This window comes from Chiloscyllium plagiosum, unplaced genomic scaffold (genome assembly GCF_037043375.1).
Source record: "Chiloscyllium plagiosum isolate Xiang-an unplaced genomic scaffold, Cpla_swu_hap1 HiC_scaffold_8, whole genome shotgun sequence".
NCBI classification, from domain to species: domain Eukaryota; kingdom Metazoa; phylum Chordata; class Chondrichthyes; order Orectolobiformes; family Hemiscylliidae; genus Chiloscyllium; species Chiloscyllium plagiosum.
In genome coordinates, this window is record NW_028270146.1 from 78,497,439 (window position 1) to 78,513,585 (window position 16,147).

General features: G+C 37.8%; 1 protein-coding gene across 2 annotated transcripts in view; it reads right to left on the reverse strand.

Moving 5' to 3' along the window:
• The window catches only part of cdin1 (CDAN1 interacting nuclease 1), a 165,626-nt gene that overhangs the window by 80,332 nt on the left and 69,147 nt on the right, over positions 1–16,147 (reverse strand). For both annotated transcript variants that reach the window (XM_087990026.1, XM_087990027.1), the window contains 3 exons: positions 8,646–8,725; positions 8,197–8,246; positions 2,037–2,104 (listed from right to left, as the gene is read on the reverse strand). In XM_087990026.1, coding sequence (XP_087846152.1) covers positions 2,037–2,104; positions 8,197–8,246; positions 8,646–8,725 — 198 coding nt within the window. The remainder of the gene's footprint in view (positions 1–2,036; positions 2,105–8,196; positions 8,247–8,645; positions 8,726–16,147) is intronic.

The window sequence follows — 16,147 nt, forward strand, 5'->3', positions numbered from 1 at the left end:
CAGAATTAGTGGGGAAACACTTTATATTGGCCAGTTTAGGATTAAAATCGTAAATGGGTTTGTTTGGCACCTTGACATTGTTCAGCACAATTAACCATGTATACTTTTTCTACATGTTCATCCTGTTTTTGTTGCTCTCACTACAGGAAACAGCTGCACTGTCTCTGACACTTTCCTAATTCCACAACTCACCAACATACCCGTCAATGGAATCAACTACCAACTTTTCACCACAGTGAAATCTCAAGCGAATAGATCATCACAATGGCAATGTGTGGATATTTTTAAGAAACTCAAGATGAGATAATTAATTAATTATTGTCTGAAAACATTAAGTTTTCAATACCTGGACTATTAAAAGACATGCTCTTCATTATATTTATGGTTACAGAAATAACAAATCAGGATTTTAATTAAAAATGTACCACTTAAATGTAACCCATTTCTAAATTTTACCCAAGGGAACATGGTCAAAACATTGAATAAATGACATGTGGGTAGGTAGGAAAAGCTATAAACCAATAATTAAGACAGAGTGTCAATCATGACTCTGAATCCCATACAAACTTATGCACTGCCAAAATAAACAAATAAATGATTGTTATTTGCATCATTTTTGAAAAGAAACTAATATAATTCTGAAAATCAGTTAAATCTTAAGAAAATTATTCAAATAACATTATTAAATGCTTAAAAGAGGTTTCCAGAACACAAATCGATCCTGATCATCCAGATGAGGGATAAAATTGTGCTTCAGTTTTCAAATGAGAAATTTAACAGAAGGTTTGAGTCATTAGGATTTCCAGTTTTACTTTCTAACTTGTGTATGTGAGCAATGCACAGAGAATAAGAGTGCAATAGATAGATAAAGGGCATTGCTGCTCCCAACTTCTTCTTGTGGAACCACAACACTCATTTTTCTTCGAAAATGAGCTATTTACTAAAATGTGAAAATATGTTTTAAAAGTCCTCTTCTATGATTCTGTAGTAATGTCCATCAAAATACCCAAAAGGGCAACAAACTGTCTAAATATACCGCACTTGCACACTCAATAACTCAATGCTCTAACTAATCTTTGTACTATGTATTAGTGCGCGGAGTTCAAGGTTGTTGATGCTAAATGTATGCTATTGCATCAATGTACTGAACCACAAAAGATACAGATATCTGTGAATACAACGTAGTCAGTGGCATGTCACAGCCCCAGAAAATATTCACTCTTTAGTCAATTGTATCAATCAAGTGACAGTCATGTATTGGACTTCAGGAACATGCTGTACCAAGGCAGACAAGAAATTCAATGGCTATTCAACATTATTCACAAGACAAACACTTTTTCCCCGTTTGCTGTGATAGTTTATGGCCAACAATGGGTAAAATAAACTGTAATTCTAAAATAGAAGGCAATTTTATTTTGTTTCAGATACTTCATATTTGTGCATAAAAGTAACACAAACGTTTATACTAGTGAAAGACAAAATAATTCTCTAGAATTAATTAACCACTCAAAAAAAATTTCAATAGCCACTCAGGACTGAAAACAGCTTTCTGCAAGTGCAAAAATGCAAGTAGCCAAAGTTTTTAAGCAAGTCCCCATCCCAAGAATTGAACAAATAGCCTTTAGTTTATCTTCCTTCCAAAATACCTTCTCCACATCAGATGGTTGCTTCCTCCTACTCCATTTCTTTGATATGTAAACCACCTTTTAAGCATGTTTCCCTGTGCTACATTTTAAGTCTCTAAAGGCAAAGATCATACATATAATCTCAGGATAGCAAAAGCATTACAGAAGCGGATATTAAAAAGGTATTTTCCAACTACTTATTCCATAAAATATTAATTACAAGTTTGTACGTGTACTGTAGAGGAGAGTATTCGGTATCCGATTTCCTGTCTAGTCCTAAATCAATATAAGATAACATGCGCAGCATCAATCATCTTAGCTTTTCTTTCAGGCTTATAGATACAATGCACATATTACACTTCTCCTTCAAGTAACAGCTGTGAAATTAATCATTGATGATCGAATTCTTACCTAAAAAGGACAGTCCTTTTCTTTGCAACTTTTCACGAAGCAGAATTTCATGCTCCTGTCCAATCGCACTATAGATAGCTGGTTAAGGAAGACATGCATGTTGATCCACAAAACTGAAATAATGGTTGGTCAGAAAGTGTTGCTTTCAACATTTTTAACTGCACACTGCATTGGATAAACAATAAGATAATCGATGCCAATACAAAACCGTTGGTGGTTCAAGCAAAGCATTTGGGTTGACTAAGGCAGGTAAATGTTTTGTTACATGGGAAAGATTAATTTCAATAATAATGCTATATAAATCACATGCTGGACCTACAACTTGTTCAACAATACCTTAATGAGAACTTAAAATATCAAGATAAACTATTGAACAAATATGTACTCAAAGAATTATGTTAAATTACACTTGAAACTTTTGCAAAGAAATTCACAGCAATAGGTCAATATATAAATTAATTTAGCTATTAGGGAGGCTCAAGAAAGCAATATATGCAGTATTCAGTGTGCAATGTTTTGCAATGGTAAAGCAGGTTGGTTTGAATGGTCCACATTTTAGCTGGCTGGACTGTTCGTCAATTTCAACCAGGTTATTTGATAGGCCATTATCATGATTTCATATAATGCTTAAGGCTAAACGGATTATATTGGCCGGGGAAACCATTTCTGATTTATGCTGTGAATATCGTATAACTACAGTAACAGCACAAGGTAATTCTTTGTAAAGGAGTTTGGAACATTTCTAAGGGACATGATAACATGCTACATAAATGTGAGTTAAGATTTTGTCTCGCGGCTTTTATTGCAAGTGTATGAATTTGAGTGTAAAACGATCAATAATTGTATGGCTGAACTGCTCACTGGCACTCTCTTGTTTAGGTTCAGGTGAAGAATGCCATTTGGGCAAGGTAGCAATTAAGTGTCAGCGCCTGCAGAAATCATGTCCGATCATAAGTCATTCCCTTCAAGTGAGACACACATTAGGAATGGAAAAGAGAAAAAGAACAATCTAAATAAATATATTAAAAAACCTCAGGTACTGAATAAACATTAGCTGATGTCATTGATAATTATGGCATCATTGCTACATGGTCTACAAGGGAGAAAAAACACCTGTAAAATGTCGTCAGCCACTTTCCAGAAATAACCTACTATTTCTGGAAAATCAAAGAGTCTTCTTGCATTTATGCTGAAGTTGACATCATTTTGTTATTGGTGCTTCTCATATATTTAAATAGCTAAATTTAAAATCATTATACAATCCTTCACAAGGTGTTATCTTCACAAAATCTAACTTGAAATTGATTTTTAAAAAATCATCTGCCCATTAAAGCTGTAGAATTTTCAATGTTAAACAAATTAATTTTTGTCTTCATGAATTAAATTATTCAAATATCAATATTATAAGTAAGCATTTTCTTAAATTTTAAAATCAATACTGTGTAAAGAATACTGATTCTTTATAACAGCTTTTGATAATAACATATGCATTATACACACTTTCTTGAGTGGACTGTAAAATTGTTCAATTGCTTATTATGTTTACTGTAATGTCAGTGGGAGCTCTTCCAATAGAAATCGCAATGTTAATTTAAAGACCCACTTCTACTGTTCCCTCACCAAGTGGTATTTCCTTTCCCCCAATTATGAAAACTATTTTATGAAATAAATGTGCTGCTATTTTATTTCAGTGACCAAAACAGCTCATGCTTTAAATAAGAAAAAAAAAGTCTACAGTGTTTTAAACTCAAAGGTTTCAGAAATAAAATTAAGCGGCATAGGAAAGACATATGACCTTCTGCAAGTTATCATAAATAAAACAAAGTGTTGTATGTAAAGTTGAAAGAATCGTTGTGATGACAGCTGCATTTATTTAAAGAGATATTATGTACTCATAACTTGAAAAGGATTATAATCAATTTTACCCTTTCATTTCAGATTATATATTAATTATTTCTGAAAAGTGAATTCTGAAATACCATCATGATAGTAGTTGAGAGTTTATTGATAATAGAGACAAAACTAAGGAGATTATATTCATAACTGAGTTGATAGCATTTTTATTAAATTGTGAGGCATTAGCTGTGTTTTATAAATTCAATTTCCTCACGTAATTGCTATGTTGTTATGTTGCCTCTATAATGTTACCAGTATTCAGTGTCTGCCTTATTTTTACCTTTTTTTTAAAAATGAAGATAAAACAACAACAGTATTAACACAATTTCTGATTTTTAAAGTAACCTGATAGCAGCGGCCTCATTTTAGCAAAGAATTGGAACACAGAACAGCATAATGTAAGATTTTGCATGCAGCACTTCTGCTTTAATGTTGAACATCAACCTCAAATCAAATTCTGTATTCTAATCCACGTGAATGATCTATTGTGTTGTGGGGATTTTAGGCATGCCATAGAGGTGAGCTGAGTTAATGCAACTGGTAATCAGTGTGCTAGATGAAAGTAACAATGTATTGATGTGCTTTGGTTATTAAATGCTCATCAGGGTGTTTTTTTTAAGCTGTAACTGTCAGTAACTGATGAGGAAGAAACACATTGCTATCACAAAATGACTTTAGCTGGGGTGTTATCAACACCACTAGACAGGATCAAGTAAACTGTTCCCAACCTATCAATCAACAAAGATCACTTTATACTCTTGTACTGATGCACAACATCAAAATATCTTATTTCAACATTCCTTTACTAGGAGGTCATAATAAAGAACCCATTCTCACAAATGTACTTTATGCAATAAAAGTAAAAGAATAAATAAAATCAGTTGGTTTGTACTTACACTGATATTTATTGATGTGTGTCTCAGATCGTCAGATCCCTCTGAACGAAAAAACTGCTCAACCCTCTCAATTCAATGACATGGGAAGGAAGGAATAATCACCCCATCAGAGAAAGGTCAGAATGAGGAGCAAAACATGAACAGCTGTTACTTGAACTGACAAAAAAATTCTACTAAGACACTGTTACTGCGATCTCAGTGATGCCTAAAATATTCCACATAAAATGGTTCGATAAGAAAACCTTAGAATAGGTTACATTCAAGTTATAAGTGAGTGACCAAGGCATTTGGACACAGGGATAAAAGAGCCACATGGGTTCATAAAGACTACAAGTGCATTAAAGTACATCATGCAGAGGAACAGTATCAGTGCAACCCTGACCTTGTGTAAAAAGAAACTTACTAATAAAATCCAAGAATTCGAGGTTATGTGAAGTGCAATACTATTGACAAGTGCAATCTCAAACAAACTGTTAAATCAGCTAAATGACAAATTTAATGCATAGATTATAGAACTACTGAAATTCTGTAATCACTTGGGGGAACAAATGGCAAGTAATAACCATACGATACAAGTGCCAGTCAATGCCCATCTCAAATAACAGACAATCTAATTAATCAGCAACCTTAACATCCAATGGCATTATCATCAAGGAATCCCCCTTTATCAACATCTCGGGAGGGGGTGTTGCCACTGACCAGAAACTGAACTGGACTTGCCACACAAGTTCAGAGCAGATCAGAGGCTAGGCATCCTGCAGAAAGTAACTCAACTCCTTACTCCCAAAGTCTACACATCATCTACAAGGCACAAGTCAGGAGTATGATGGAATACTCCCCATTTGCCTGCATGAGTGTAGCTCCAATAACATTCAAGATGCTTGACACCATCCAGGACAAAGCAGCCTCAAACATTCACTCATTCCAGCATCAATGCTCAGTAGCAGTTGTGTGTCCCATCAATAAAATGCACTACAGGAATACACCAGAAGATCTTTAGATAGCATCTTCCAAACCCACAACCACTTCTGTTTAGAAGGACAAGAGCATAAGTTACAGAGGAACACCATCACTTGCAAGATGCCCTCTAAGCCACTCACCACCCAGACTTTGAAATATATTGCTGTTCATTCAGTGTCACTGGGTCATAATAATTAAGAGTTGGAATAAAGTAAATCATTGTAGAATTAACAACATTTGTTGGAAGAGAATAATTATTAAATCATAAGGATCAGATAATATCAAGTCACTCCTGCTTCATTTTCACAGTATGAAGTATCACCAGCAATTAAAAACAGAAGTACTGGAGAAACTCAATAGCAGCATGGTGGCTCAGTGGTTAGCACTGCTGCCTCACAATGCCAGAGACCCGGGTTCAATTCCTGCCTCTCTGCGTGGAGTTTGTACATTCTCCCCGTGTTTGCGTGGGTTTCTTCCGGGTGCTCCGGTTTCCTCCCCTCCCACAATCCAAAAATGTGCAGGTTAGGTGAATTGGCCATGCTAAATAGCCCATAGTGTTAGGTGAAGGGGTAAATGTCGGGGAATGGGTCTGGGTGGGATGTGCTTCGAAGGGTCGGTGTGGACTTGTTGGGCCGAAGGGCCTGTTTCCACACAGTAAGTAATCTAATCTAATCTAATCTTAACAGAATCTGTGGAGAGAGAAACAGAAATAATATTCCAAGTCCAATGAACTGTTTGTTCCAAAGAAATTATTTATAGTATCTTAAGCTTGAGTAAACACTGCTATAAGACCTGCTAAAACGCTCCACTTTTCCCCCTCAACCATCTCCTTACCAGGATGTCTGGTTTCGGCATCTAAATATCAGTAAATCTGAAAGCACGGTTTTCATCTCAACTCAAACTATGCACACTTGTCACTCATACCAACCTCTCCTTGGCCAATTACTAACTAAAGCTGAACCAAAAGCTGTCCAAAACACTGAAATTCTGTTCATTCTACAGTTATGCTTCAAATCTTCAGTCATTAAAATCAGCTTCTTCAACTCTGCAGTTCTTCCTGCCCTGACCAGCACTGACATTCTTATCAATATTCTGTTCCTTCAAGCCAGATTTATCTAATGTGGCCTTCTATCCCCTATCAACTTAGCTGCCTATATCATGTGTTACAACAACTCTTGCTTACCTATTAATTGCCATTTACCTTTTGGAATGTTCTATATTAAAATTATGCATCCATCTTCGTCACTCTTTAGTCTTGGTCCACTTGCAGTTAGTAATCTCTTTCAGCCTCAAATATTAACCAATAACTAATAATTAAAGCTCTTTGCCCCACTGGTGGTGACACAGATTGGTGTTGGCTAAGTCTGACTCTTTAGAATTGCTTCCTGCAACAATGTGTACCTTCACAATTAAGACTTTATAGTCAAACCTTCAGGCAACCTCTCTGAAATGTCCATTAAATTATGCTCTGTATAATTGACTAGCATATTTATTTCTGCACTCCAATCAACATGAATGTGTTGATGAAGAATCCAAGTTGTTCATTTCTGGAATTTTCTTTTTTGTCTACAAAAATCAGCCAGTGCCCCATTAACTCAGAAAATAAAAAAATGGATTTCTATTAAACCTTTCAGTCACTTAAGATCCCTTAAAGTATTTCACACTGAATGAAATATCTTATCAAATAGTCACCATTGTGATGTAGAGAAATGCAGCAGCCAAACCGCAAAGTTTTTTTTGTGATGCTGGTAAATGCCTCCAGTAAGACTAGGAATCTCTCTTGCTCCTCAAAAGAAAATAGACAGAACTTCCGTTTGACATCTTATCTAACAGTGTGGCCCTCCCTAAACCCTGAACTGAAATGTCAACCCAGATTGTCTTCAAGACACTGAATTAAGTCTGGAAAATATAAAATTCTGACTGGAGGCAAATGCGATCATTCAGTCAACGCTGAAACCGTAGAAGCTACACGGTTAAATAAAATCAGGACAATTGTTTTTAAAACTCAAACTACATTATAAATGTATGCTTTTGGGAACTCATATTGGATACTCAAATGAATACTCAATCTAAATGACTAGCAGAGTTGAGTAAACATACAAAAGTAAGTTTTTATTAAAGACAGGTCTGCAAAATTGTGTAAAAACTGCTGCAATTTAGTCAAAGCCTTAAAGCAGTGAATTCTACAATTCTTTTCACCTGACAAATATATCATGTTGTCCACACTGAATTTCTGCAGCTAAGAAGGAATAAGATTTGCTGTGACCCTTGTTGATTGAAAATACATGGATAGGGTATGAAACACATGTTATGTGAAGCAGAACTTGATGTCAAGTTAAGCTAGACACATCTCATCTACAGAGTCATAGCTCGTCAATTTCAGTCCTAAATTTTATGGAAAAAGATACTGTTTGATGCAGTCTACCAATGGTCCATAACAGGAGTCGTTCACCGTACACTGCAAGCAAATAAGAGATGAAAAAGTGCATTAAAAATGTAGTCAGATAATCCACTGGTAAATCAGATAACTATTATGGCAAATAGCATTCTGAGAATTGCAATTACAATTTACAGTTCCTGAGTATGGTTCAAAAGACTGTCAAGGACTGTTCAATTTTAAAATGTAAAAATTACAACCTGCATAGCTTGTATGAACAATAAAGGAAACTGTTAAAAAGGAAAAAAAGCTTTTATACGCAAATAGTTTATTGGCTTTGCTGTGAACTCTGATCTGTATGAAGGTTTACAGTGACAGTAATTAAATGAAGTATAAAGTCTTTTACTTTAGCTGTGAGAGTGTGAACCGCTATTTAACACAAAACGTCACTAGAAAAGATAACTGTGATTAATACAGTACCTGATAGACTTGATTAGCTAGAACCCTGTCAGGAATCTGAGATGGGTCCCTTAACATGCCATTTATGACAGGTTTGCTCGCTAGATAGGGATAAAAAAAAGCGTTAATATATTGTGCTGTTCTATTTCAGATTACAGATAAAGTAGTGAATTTATCTTGCGTTACACATAGTATGAATAGGTTACAATGCCTCTCAGCTTTTTGAACTCATTAAATCAATTTTATTTAACTAGTTTTCATAGAGCAATGCTAAGTGAACATGTAATAATTCTGCAGGGATATACATTGAAAGGCATCAACTCAGGCCAATACCAGTAAACCTAATCTAATTGAAAATACAAATCTTAAGAATTATTTACAAACTAGTACAGCTCATTGAAAAAATTGTTCTTATTTTTTAAAAAAAATCTTACTGTGGAAAATAGGAAAGACATTAGAAAGGTTCGCCTGAGTTCCAGAATTTTCTTTGCAATCTCTATGAAATAGGCAATTTTCCCTTGATTTTGGTATGCATCTTTAAATAAGCATTTAGATGTAACACAACTTTCAGCTGCATTGTGATTGTTGAATACCTAACAAAACAATTTAATTTTTACTTGAGTAATACAGTATGATCTTTACTATTCCCGTGACAACACAAATAAAGTCCAACTTCCCATACACTTCCCGACTCTTCACCATCTTTGATTCTCCCCTCTATGTTATCAGCTACATGTCAAGGCAGCCTACTTCAATGGAAACTTGATTGAAACTGCCCACTCTCATTTCAGTTGAAACCTTTAACAGATGTCAAACTAGACTGATCATCTCCAGATTGCAAAGATGAAAGGTCAGTTTTGTCACGTGTCGTGCCATTACTCTCTAAATTGAAAAGAAAATTGACTTAAAAAAAGTCAAATGATGAAACCAATGGCATGCAAGTTACAACCAAACACACTGTTTGAATGAAATACTAAACTTTCATTGGTTTCTAACAGCTGCCTGAACTTTAACATTACATATCTTATATACATGCAACTGTACACATTCCAAGGGAATCAATCTTCAGAGAACATGAGCAAATAGTAACTATCTCCAAACTCTTTAGTCTTGACGCATGGCTTCATTCATAAAAGGGATATTAAATGTATTGCAAAGTCAATAGAGATGTCAGATTTAATTTTGTTATCAGAATTTAAGGAAGTACATACATTTATAGAATCTCTTATCTCATCTCAAAGTCATTTTCATCCCATAAATTACTTTTTTTGAAATATAGTTGCATTGTAATGTGGTCATTATGGCAGGCTACTTGAGCACACAAGATTCAACTAACTGAAAATTAGAAAAATGACCAAATCAGTTTTTAGTTTTGTTGTTAGGGAGGACACTGGTATAACTCCATCATCTTTTTCTAATAGCCGACCAGCGTGTGAGCCAGTGGGATGGGCAAGCTGAGTCTCAATTTAGTGTCTCAGTTAAAGGAATAGTGACTCAGTCAGGTTTCTTCCCCTTTTGAGAAAGTGAGTAATTATGAGGGGTTGTGAAGAGTTAAAAAAAAACTACTGCAGAAAGAGGTGAAAAATGTAAATGAATTCTTACATGAATGCAAACTATTAAAAGAGCATGTTAAAATTTGTTAACTTTTGTTAGTTAAATAATGTAAGCTCAAAAAATTCAAAATATTAATGACCTCCTGTAAAATTTCTCATGCATTACATCCAAAAATGTTGCTTTTCTCCAAATCAAGACTGAAATCAGGTGGATAATAAAACTCCAGAAAAAACAGGGAATGTTGGATATATTCAACAGGTTTGGCAGCAAGTGTAGCTACAGAACCAAAAGTAAACTTTCAGGCTGGTGACCCTTGAAGAAGTCTTACTCATCTGTGATAGAGTTTCCATTTGTTTCTTTTACCTTGTTTACCATCAACATTTTTCAGTTTCCTTTTCCACTTTTGTTAATCTGAACATTCGCTTATACAGACACTTCCCCTTGATCAGCAACTATTTCCAGCTTTGACTTGTTTTGCTTGTATTTCAGCTGGGTTTCCATCCTTTATGCTTTGAATCTAACCATGATTACATCTATCTCCAAGATATTCAGCATTCCTTGAACCACCATTCTTGTGGTATCCTCACTCACTTAACATAATATACCATCAAATCCAGTCTTGAATTCTCTCTTCATATTCACTATATCTCAAAGCTACTCTCGTCTACAATTTCACCTCATTCGTTACCTTATTCAGCACTTTACTAACAAACTTTATCTTTTTCATTTCAGGTATCAAGAATTAAACACTTCACCAATTCATGGACACGAAAACATTTGTTTGATAAATCTTCATCTTCACTTTCTTCTGACTTTATCCCCTTTTTGTATTCTCACTAATTACTATTTTTTTTCACAATCCCCTCCGATGCTCCCTACTAGCCCTGAACAATCACTTTTCAGTAAAGGTGTCAGTGACATTACCTTACCAACCTTCCCCACCTTAAATCAATCAGTTTTAAGCTGAACGTAATACTGAACTCTTCTTAGCTGCCTTCATCCCTACTCGTTTTCCAAACAGTGGACCTGCCATCTTCCAAAATCTTCAACCATCTGAATGCCTTCATGTTGCATCTTCCTGTCTCCAGCTTCTTTATTTCTTTGCTAACTTCATTCATTCTCACTTATCTCCCCAAAATTTACAACACTCTGCTCCATTGTCTCCAGACCGCTTCAACTGCTTTTTCAAGATTCACATGGAGATTTCTCTGATAAACCCATTGTTTTAGCTAGTTTCTGACACCAAAACAGATTTCCCCAATCTAAACTCAAATCTTTTCATCTCATTCATCTCATCATCGACAACAGCCAGGTCAGCAACACGGTTTTCTGCATTTTTGTTGAATAGAGGACCAACCAGTCTCCATGGCTGAGCTTGTTCTCACATCTAATATTTTTTATTGCACAGATATACTTCATTCACAGAATTATCTGTAAGTACATACAATGGTCCAAATAAACAGACTTTGCAGAAGTACTATATTTGGAATTTGGACACTCCTCAGAATTTCCATCCAATTGCAACAAAAGGCACTCTCTAATCATGCAAGGAAGCTATTTACATTCCTTTAAGGGACCAAGGGAGTCTCAAAACTTAGCAGATCCACAGCAGAAAGATTTTTGTTATTAGTGAGGCCACAAATAATACTTTAGCAGAAAGACAGTGGTCTTTACCCACCACGCCTTGGTAGCAGCTGCCCTCAACTTTATTTCATCCTCAGCACATAGTCCTGCACCTTGGACTGTACCAATCTGCAAAACTATCAAAATTAGCCCTTTACGCTGGAAGACAAAGTTTCAGGCAGGAAAACAAAACTGTCTTTTACTAACTTGGTCCTCCAGGTACGGTCGATGTTTGTCTCTGTGCATCCAAGGAACAGCCTGTAGTGCACAGAGTACTACGTCACAGTGCTACTTGGGGTGACCTTTGACAAAAACCACCTCATTTCTCTCAAATCTTCTTGGTAAAGACATGTCCCTGAAGAGGATGTTAGACAGACAGTCTTTTTCCCCCACAGCTGCTTTGAGCGTAGTGTGGAGTGGCAGAGTGTGTCTGGGCCTATGTGAAGGATCTGATGGATAATGCCCTTCTCACCACCGGCCAAGCTATATCTTGGTGCTTGTTGGAAAGGTCTGGCAATGAGGTATTCCTCCAAATAACTTCGACAACTTGCTCAGGGAATCATCCGGTAAGATCAACCCTCTTCTTTTCCTGCAGGGTGATGAGGGTGTTATGTGCCAACCAAAGCTTGACAGACTTAGGGTCATAGAGACGTACAGCATGGAAACAAACCCTTTGGACCAACTTGTCCATTTCAACCAATTATCCCAAGCCAATCTAGTCCCACCTGCCAGCACCCAGCCCATATCCCTCCAAACCCTTCCTATTCGTATACCATCTAGATGCCTTTTAAATGTTGCAAATGCACTAGCCTCCTCTACTTCCTCTGGCAGCTCATTCCATATACATACAACCCTCTGCATGAAAACGTTGCCCCTTAGGTCTCTTTTATATCTTTCCCCTCTCACTCTAAACCTATGCCCTCTAGTTCTGGACTCCCTCACCCCAGGGAAAATACTTTGTCTATTTACCCTATCCATGCCCCCTCAAGTCAAAGGTGTTCACCTTTCCAAATTTTCCATGTCAGATTGGTGATATGGAACTACTTGGAACGTACCATGCAATGAGGCCAGGCCTGTCCTTTGCAACATTGGGGAAAGATAGAACCTCAATATGTAGTGACACTTGGTGTTTGAGTACCAATGGTCTTCGCACAGCTTGATGCAGCCATACACAAAAGGTGATCATCAGGATGAGAATAACATTGGGTACATTTCCCCCCACCCTACAAATCCAACTCTTTGTACATGGTCACCCTGCAGACACGGACCATCGTTGACCTCCACTCAAATTTAGCAACTCATCATTTAACTGAAGTCACTTCCTTTATATAAAAGAGGGTGTTACAGGAACAGAGTGCGATAGGTCCTAGCAATGCTTACCACTTTCTGGATATGTAAATATGGAAAACTTGCATTTAAACTGGAGTGCTAGTTGTCATAAAAACACAAAAAGTACCTTTGCAATCCATGCATAGGACATGGTCATCGTTAGCTGACCAGCATTTATTGCCTGTCCGCTTGAGAGGTTGGTGGTGAGCTGCAGTCCACATGCTATAGATAGATCCACAATGCCCTGAGGAGGGAATTCTAAGCCACCAGATGTTGCTAAGGAGGATTTTGCAAAGTCGACAGGGCTACTTCTACCATTGTCCACCCCTATACCTCCAGTGCCTCAGTTGATGCGAGATGGCCCATCTGGTTTTATTTCTTTATGGACTTTGGAACGATTGATATATGTGAGTAGCTTGCTAGGCCATTTCATGGTTGGGTCAACCACACTACTCTGCGTCTGGAGTCGTATGTCAGCAAAACCAGGTGAGGAGGCAGATTTCCTTCCCTGAGGGACATTAGTGAGCCAGATAGGTTTTTCAGAAAATCAACAATGGTTTCAAGGTCATCAGTAGATTGTTAATTCTGGATATTTTTCATTGAATTCAAATTCCAACATCTGTCATGACGAGATTTGATTCCAGGTCTGCAGAACATTTCTGGATTAACAGTCTAGCAAAATTACTGCTAGGCCACCGCTTTCCCATATTTTACATTAATGAAGCATTTTGCAAATGCAGTCACTGAAACATCGGAAATAAACAACAAATTTATAGAAAGCTCTCATGTACAATAATGCTTTAAAGACTTTGATTGAGGGATAAATATCAACCAGGGCTTGGGAGATAACTCCCCGGCTATTTGAAACAGTGGCATGGGTCTTTTGCCTCCAGCCAACAACTGCACTACATTCAAAGCAATACTTCTTCACGAGAGTATCAGCAGTGATGCTTGTTCTCAAACGGTGGAGTGTGACATGAATCAAGATTAGAGTGATGCTGGAAAAGCACAGCATCAGAGCAGCAGGAAAATCATCAGAAAGGGCTTTTTCCTGAAACGTCGATTTTCCTGCTCCTCCAATGCTGCCTGACCTGCTGTGCTTTCCCAGCATCACTCTAATCTTGACTCTGATCTCCAGCATCTGCAATCCTCACTTTCACCCTGTGGCATGAATCAAGCATCTCAAAATGCAAAACCTAGACGCTGATGTTGTGTAAAATTCCATATACCAATCCTACTCATGTCCCCTCCATTACTTCTAAAAGAAGTGCATTGTTATGGTTTCCTTCTCTTGTCCTGAATTGGAAAATTCCAGAAATTTGCTTCTAATTTCCACCCTCCTCTCATATTTGCACAATCCATCTCAGTCTGTTTCCTTTCTCTTGAATTGGTAGAGATAGGCTTTATACCCACTTTACGGCTGCATAAACAAATTGGAAATAAAGTTTAATTATGCATCTGGTCTGGTAGCATCCGTGGAGAGAAAGCAGAATTAACATTTCAGATCCAACAAGTCTTCTTCATAATCGACCATGGCTAGGAAAACGTTGGTATATATATGCGGGAAATGATTGGTTGGGGATTGGGGGGGGGGGGGGAGAGGAGAGTTGTAGAGGAGCCCAGAGAGAAAAACACTTGACAGACAAAAGAATGGACAAAGCTCAGCCTGGGGGAATCAATACCTGTTAATGGGGACAACTGGTAGCTGACAATGGGTTGATTGTGGTTGCAGCCTATGTGATGACAAAGCCTGTTTGCGGGGTTTGGAATAAGGGCGTGGGAGAAGAAAATCAGGGCCTAAAACTATTGAAATCAATATTGAATGCAGAAGGCTACAGGGACCTCAAGCGGAAAATGAGGTGCAGTTCTTCCAGCTTGTGCTGGGTTTCTCTGAAGATGTTGGCCAGGAAATATGGTGTGTGCTGAAGTGACAAGCAATCAGAAAAATGTAGGTATTCTGCGTTTTGTGTCTCCAACATACAGAAGACTACAATGTGAGCATGTATACAGTAGACTGGATTGAGTGAAGTGCAGGTAAATCGCTGCTTCACCGTGAAGGTGTGTCTGGGACCTTGGAGAGACAGGAGGGAGGAGGTAAAAGGGCAAGTGTTACACCTTCTGCAATTGCAAGGGAAGATGCCATGGTAGTGTGAGGTGGTGTTGGAGAGGAATGGCCTCTGTGGAAGGTTGATAAGGGAGATAAGGGAGGGGAGTGGAATTGTGTCTGGTGGTGGCATCCCGCTGGAGGGATAGAAATGACAATTAATGATCCTTTGGACGTGGATACTCGAGGAATGGTGGGTGAGGACCAGAGGGACCCTATCACTATTATAGGAGGGAAGAGAGCAGGTGAGGGCCAAAGTGAGGGAAATGAGTCAAGATACAGCTAAGATCCCTGTCAACCACACTCGTGAGGAATCCTTGGTTTACGAAGAAGGTAGAGTTTCAGAGACTCCCTTGTGAAGTTGGCATCATCGGAACAGAGGCAACAGAGACAGAGGAACTGGGAGAATGATTTAGAGTATTTACAGGAAGCAGGGTGTGAGGGCGTAGAGTTTAGATAACTGGTGGGAGTCGGTGGATTTGTCGTGAATATTGACATTTGGACAGTTATGTGGATAGTATTGGGTTAGAAAAGGATGTGAACCAAACACTGGCAAATGGGACTAGTTCTGTTTAGGAAAGGAGGTTGGCATGGACAAGTTGGGCTGAAGGGCCTGTTCCTATGCTGTATGCCTTTTTGACTCTACCCATTGCTCACAATGTGGTCTCCTCTAATTGGGCAAAACTGGGCAACCATTTTGCAGAATACCTATGTTCTGTCTGCAAAAGTAACCCTGAGCTTTCAAGGTTGCCTGCCACTTCAACATACCACTGCGTTCCCCAGCCAGTCTCTCTGTCTCAGGCTTGCTGCAGTGCTCCAGCAAAGGTCAGCACATTCTGGAAGAACAGCACCTGCAGAAGGCAGTTAAGAGTCAACTACATTGCTGTGGGTCTAAAGTCACATGTAGGCCAGA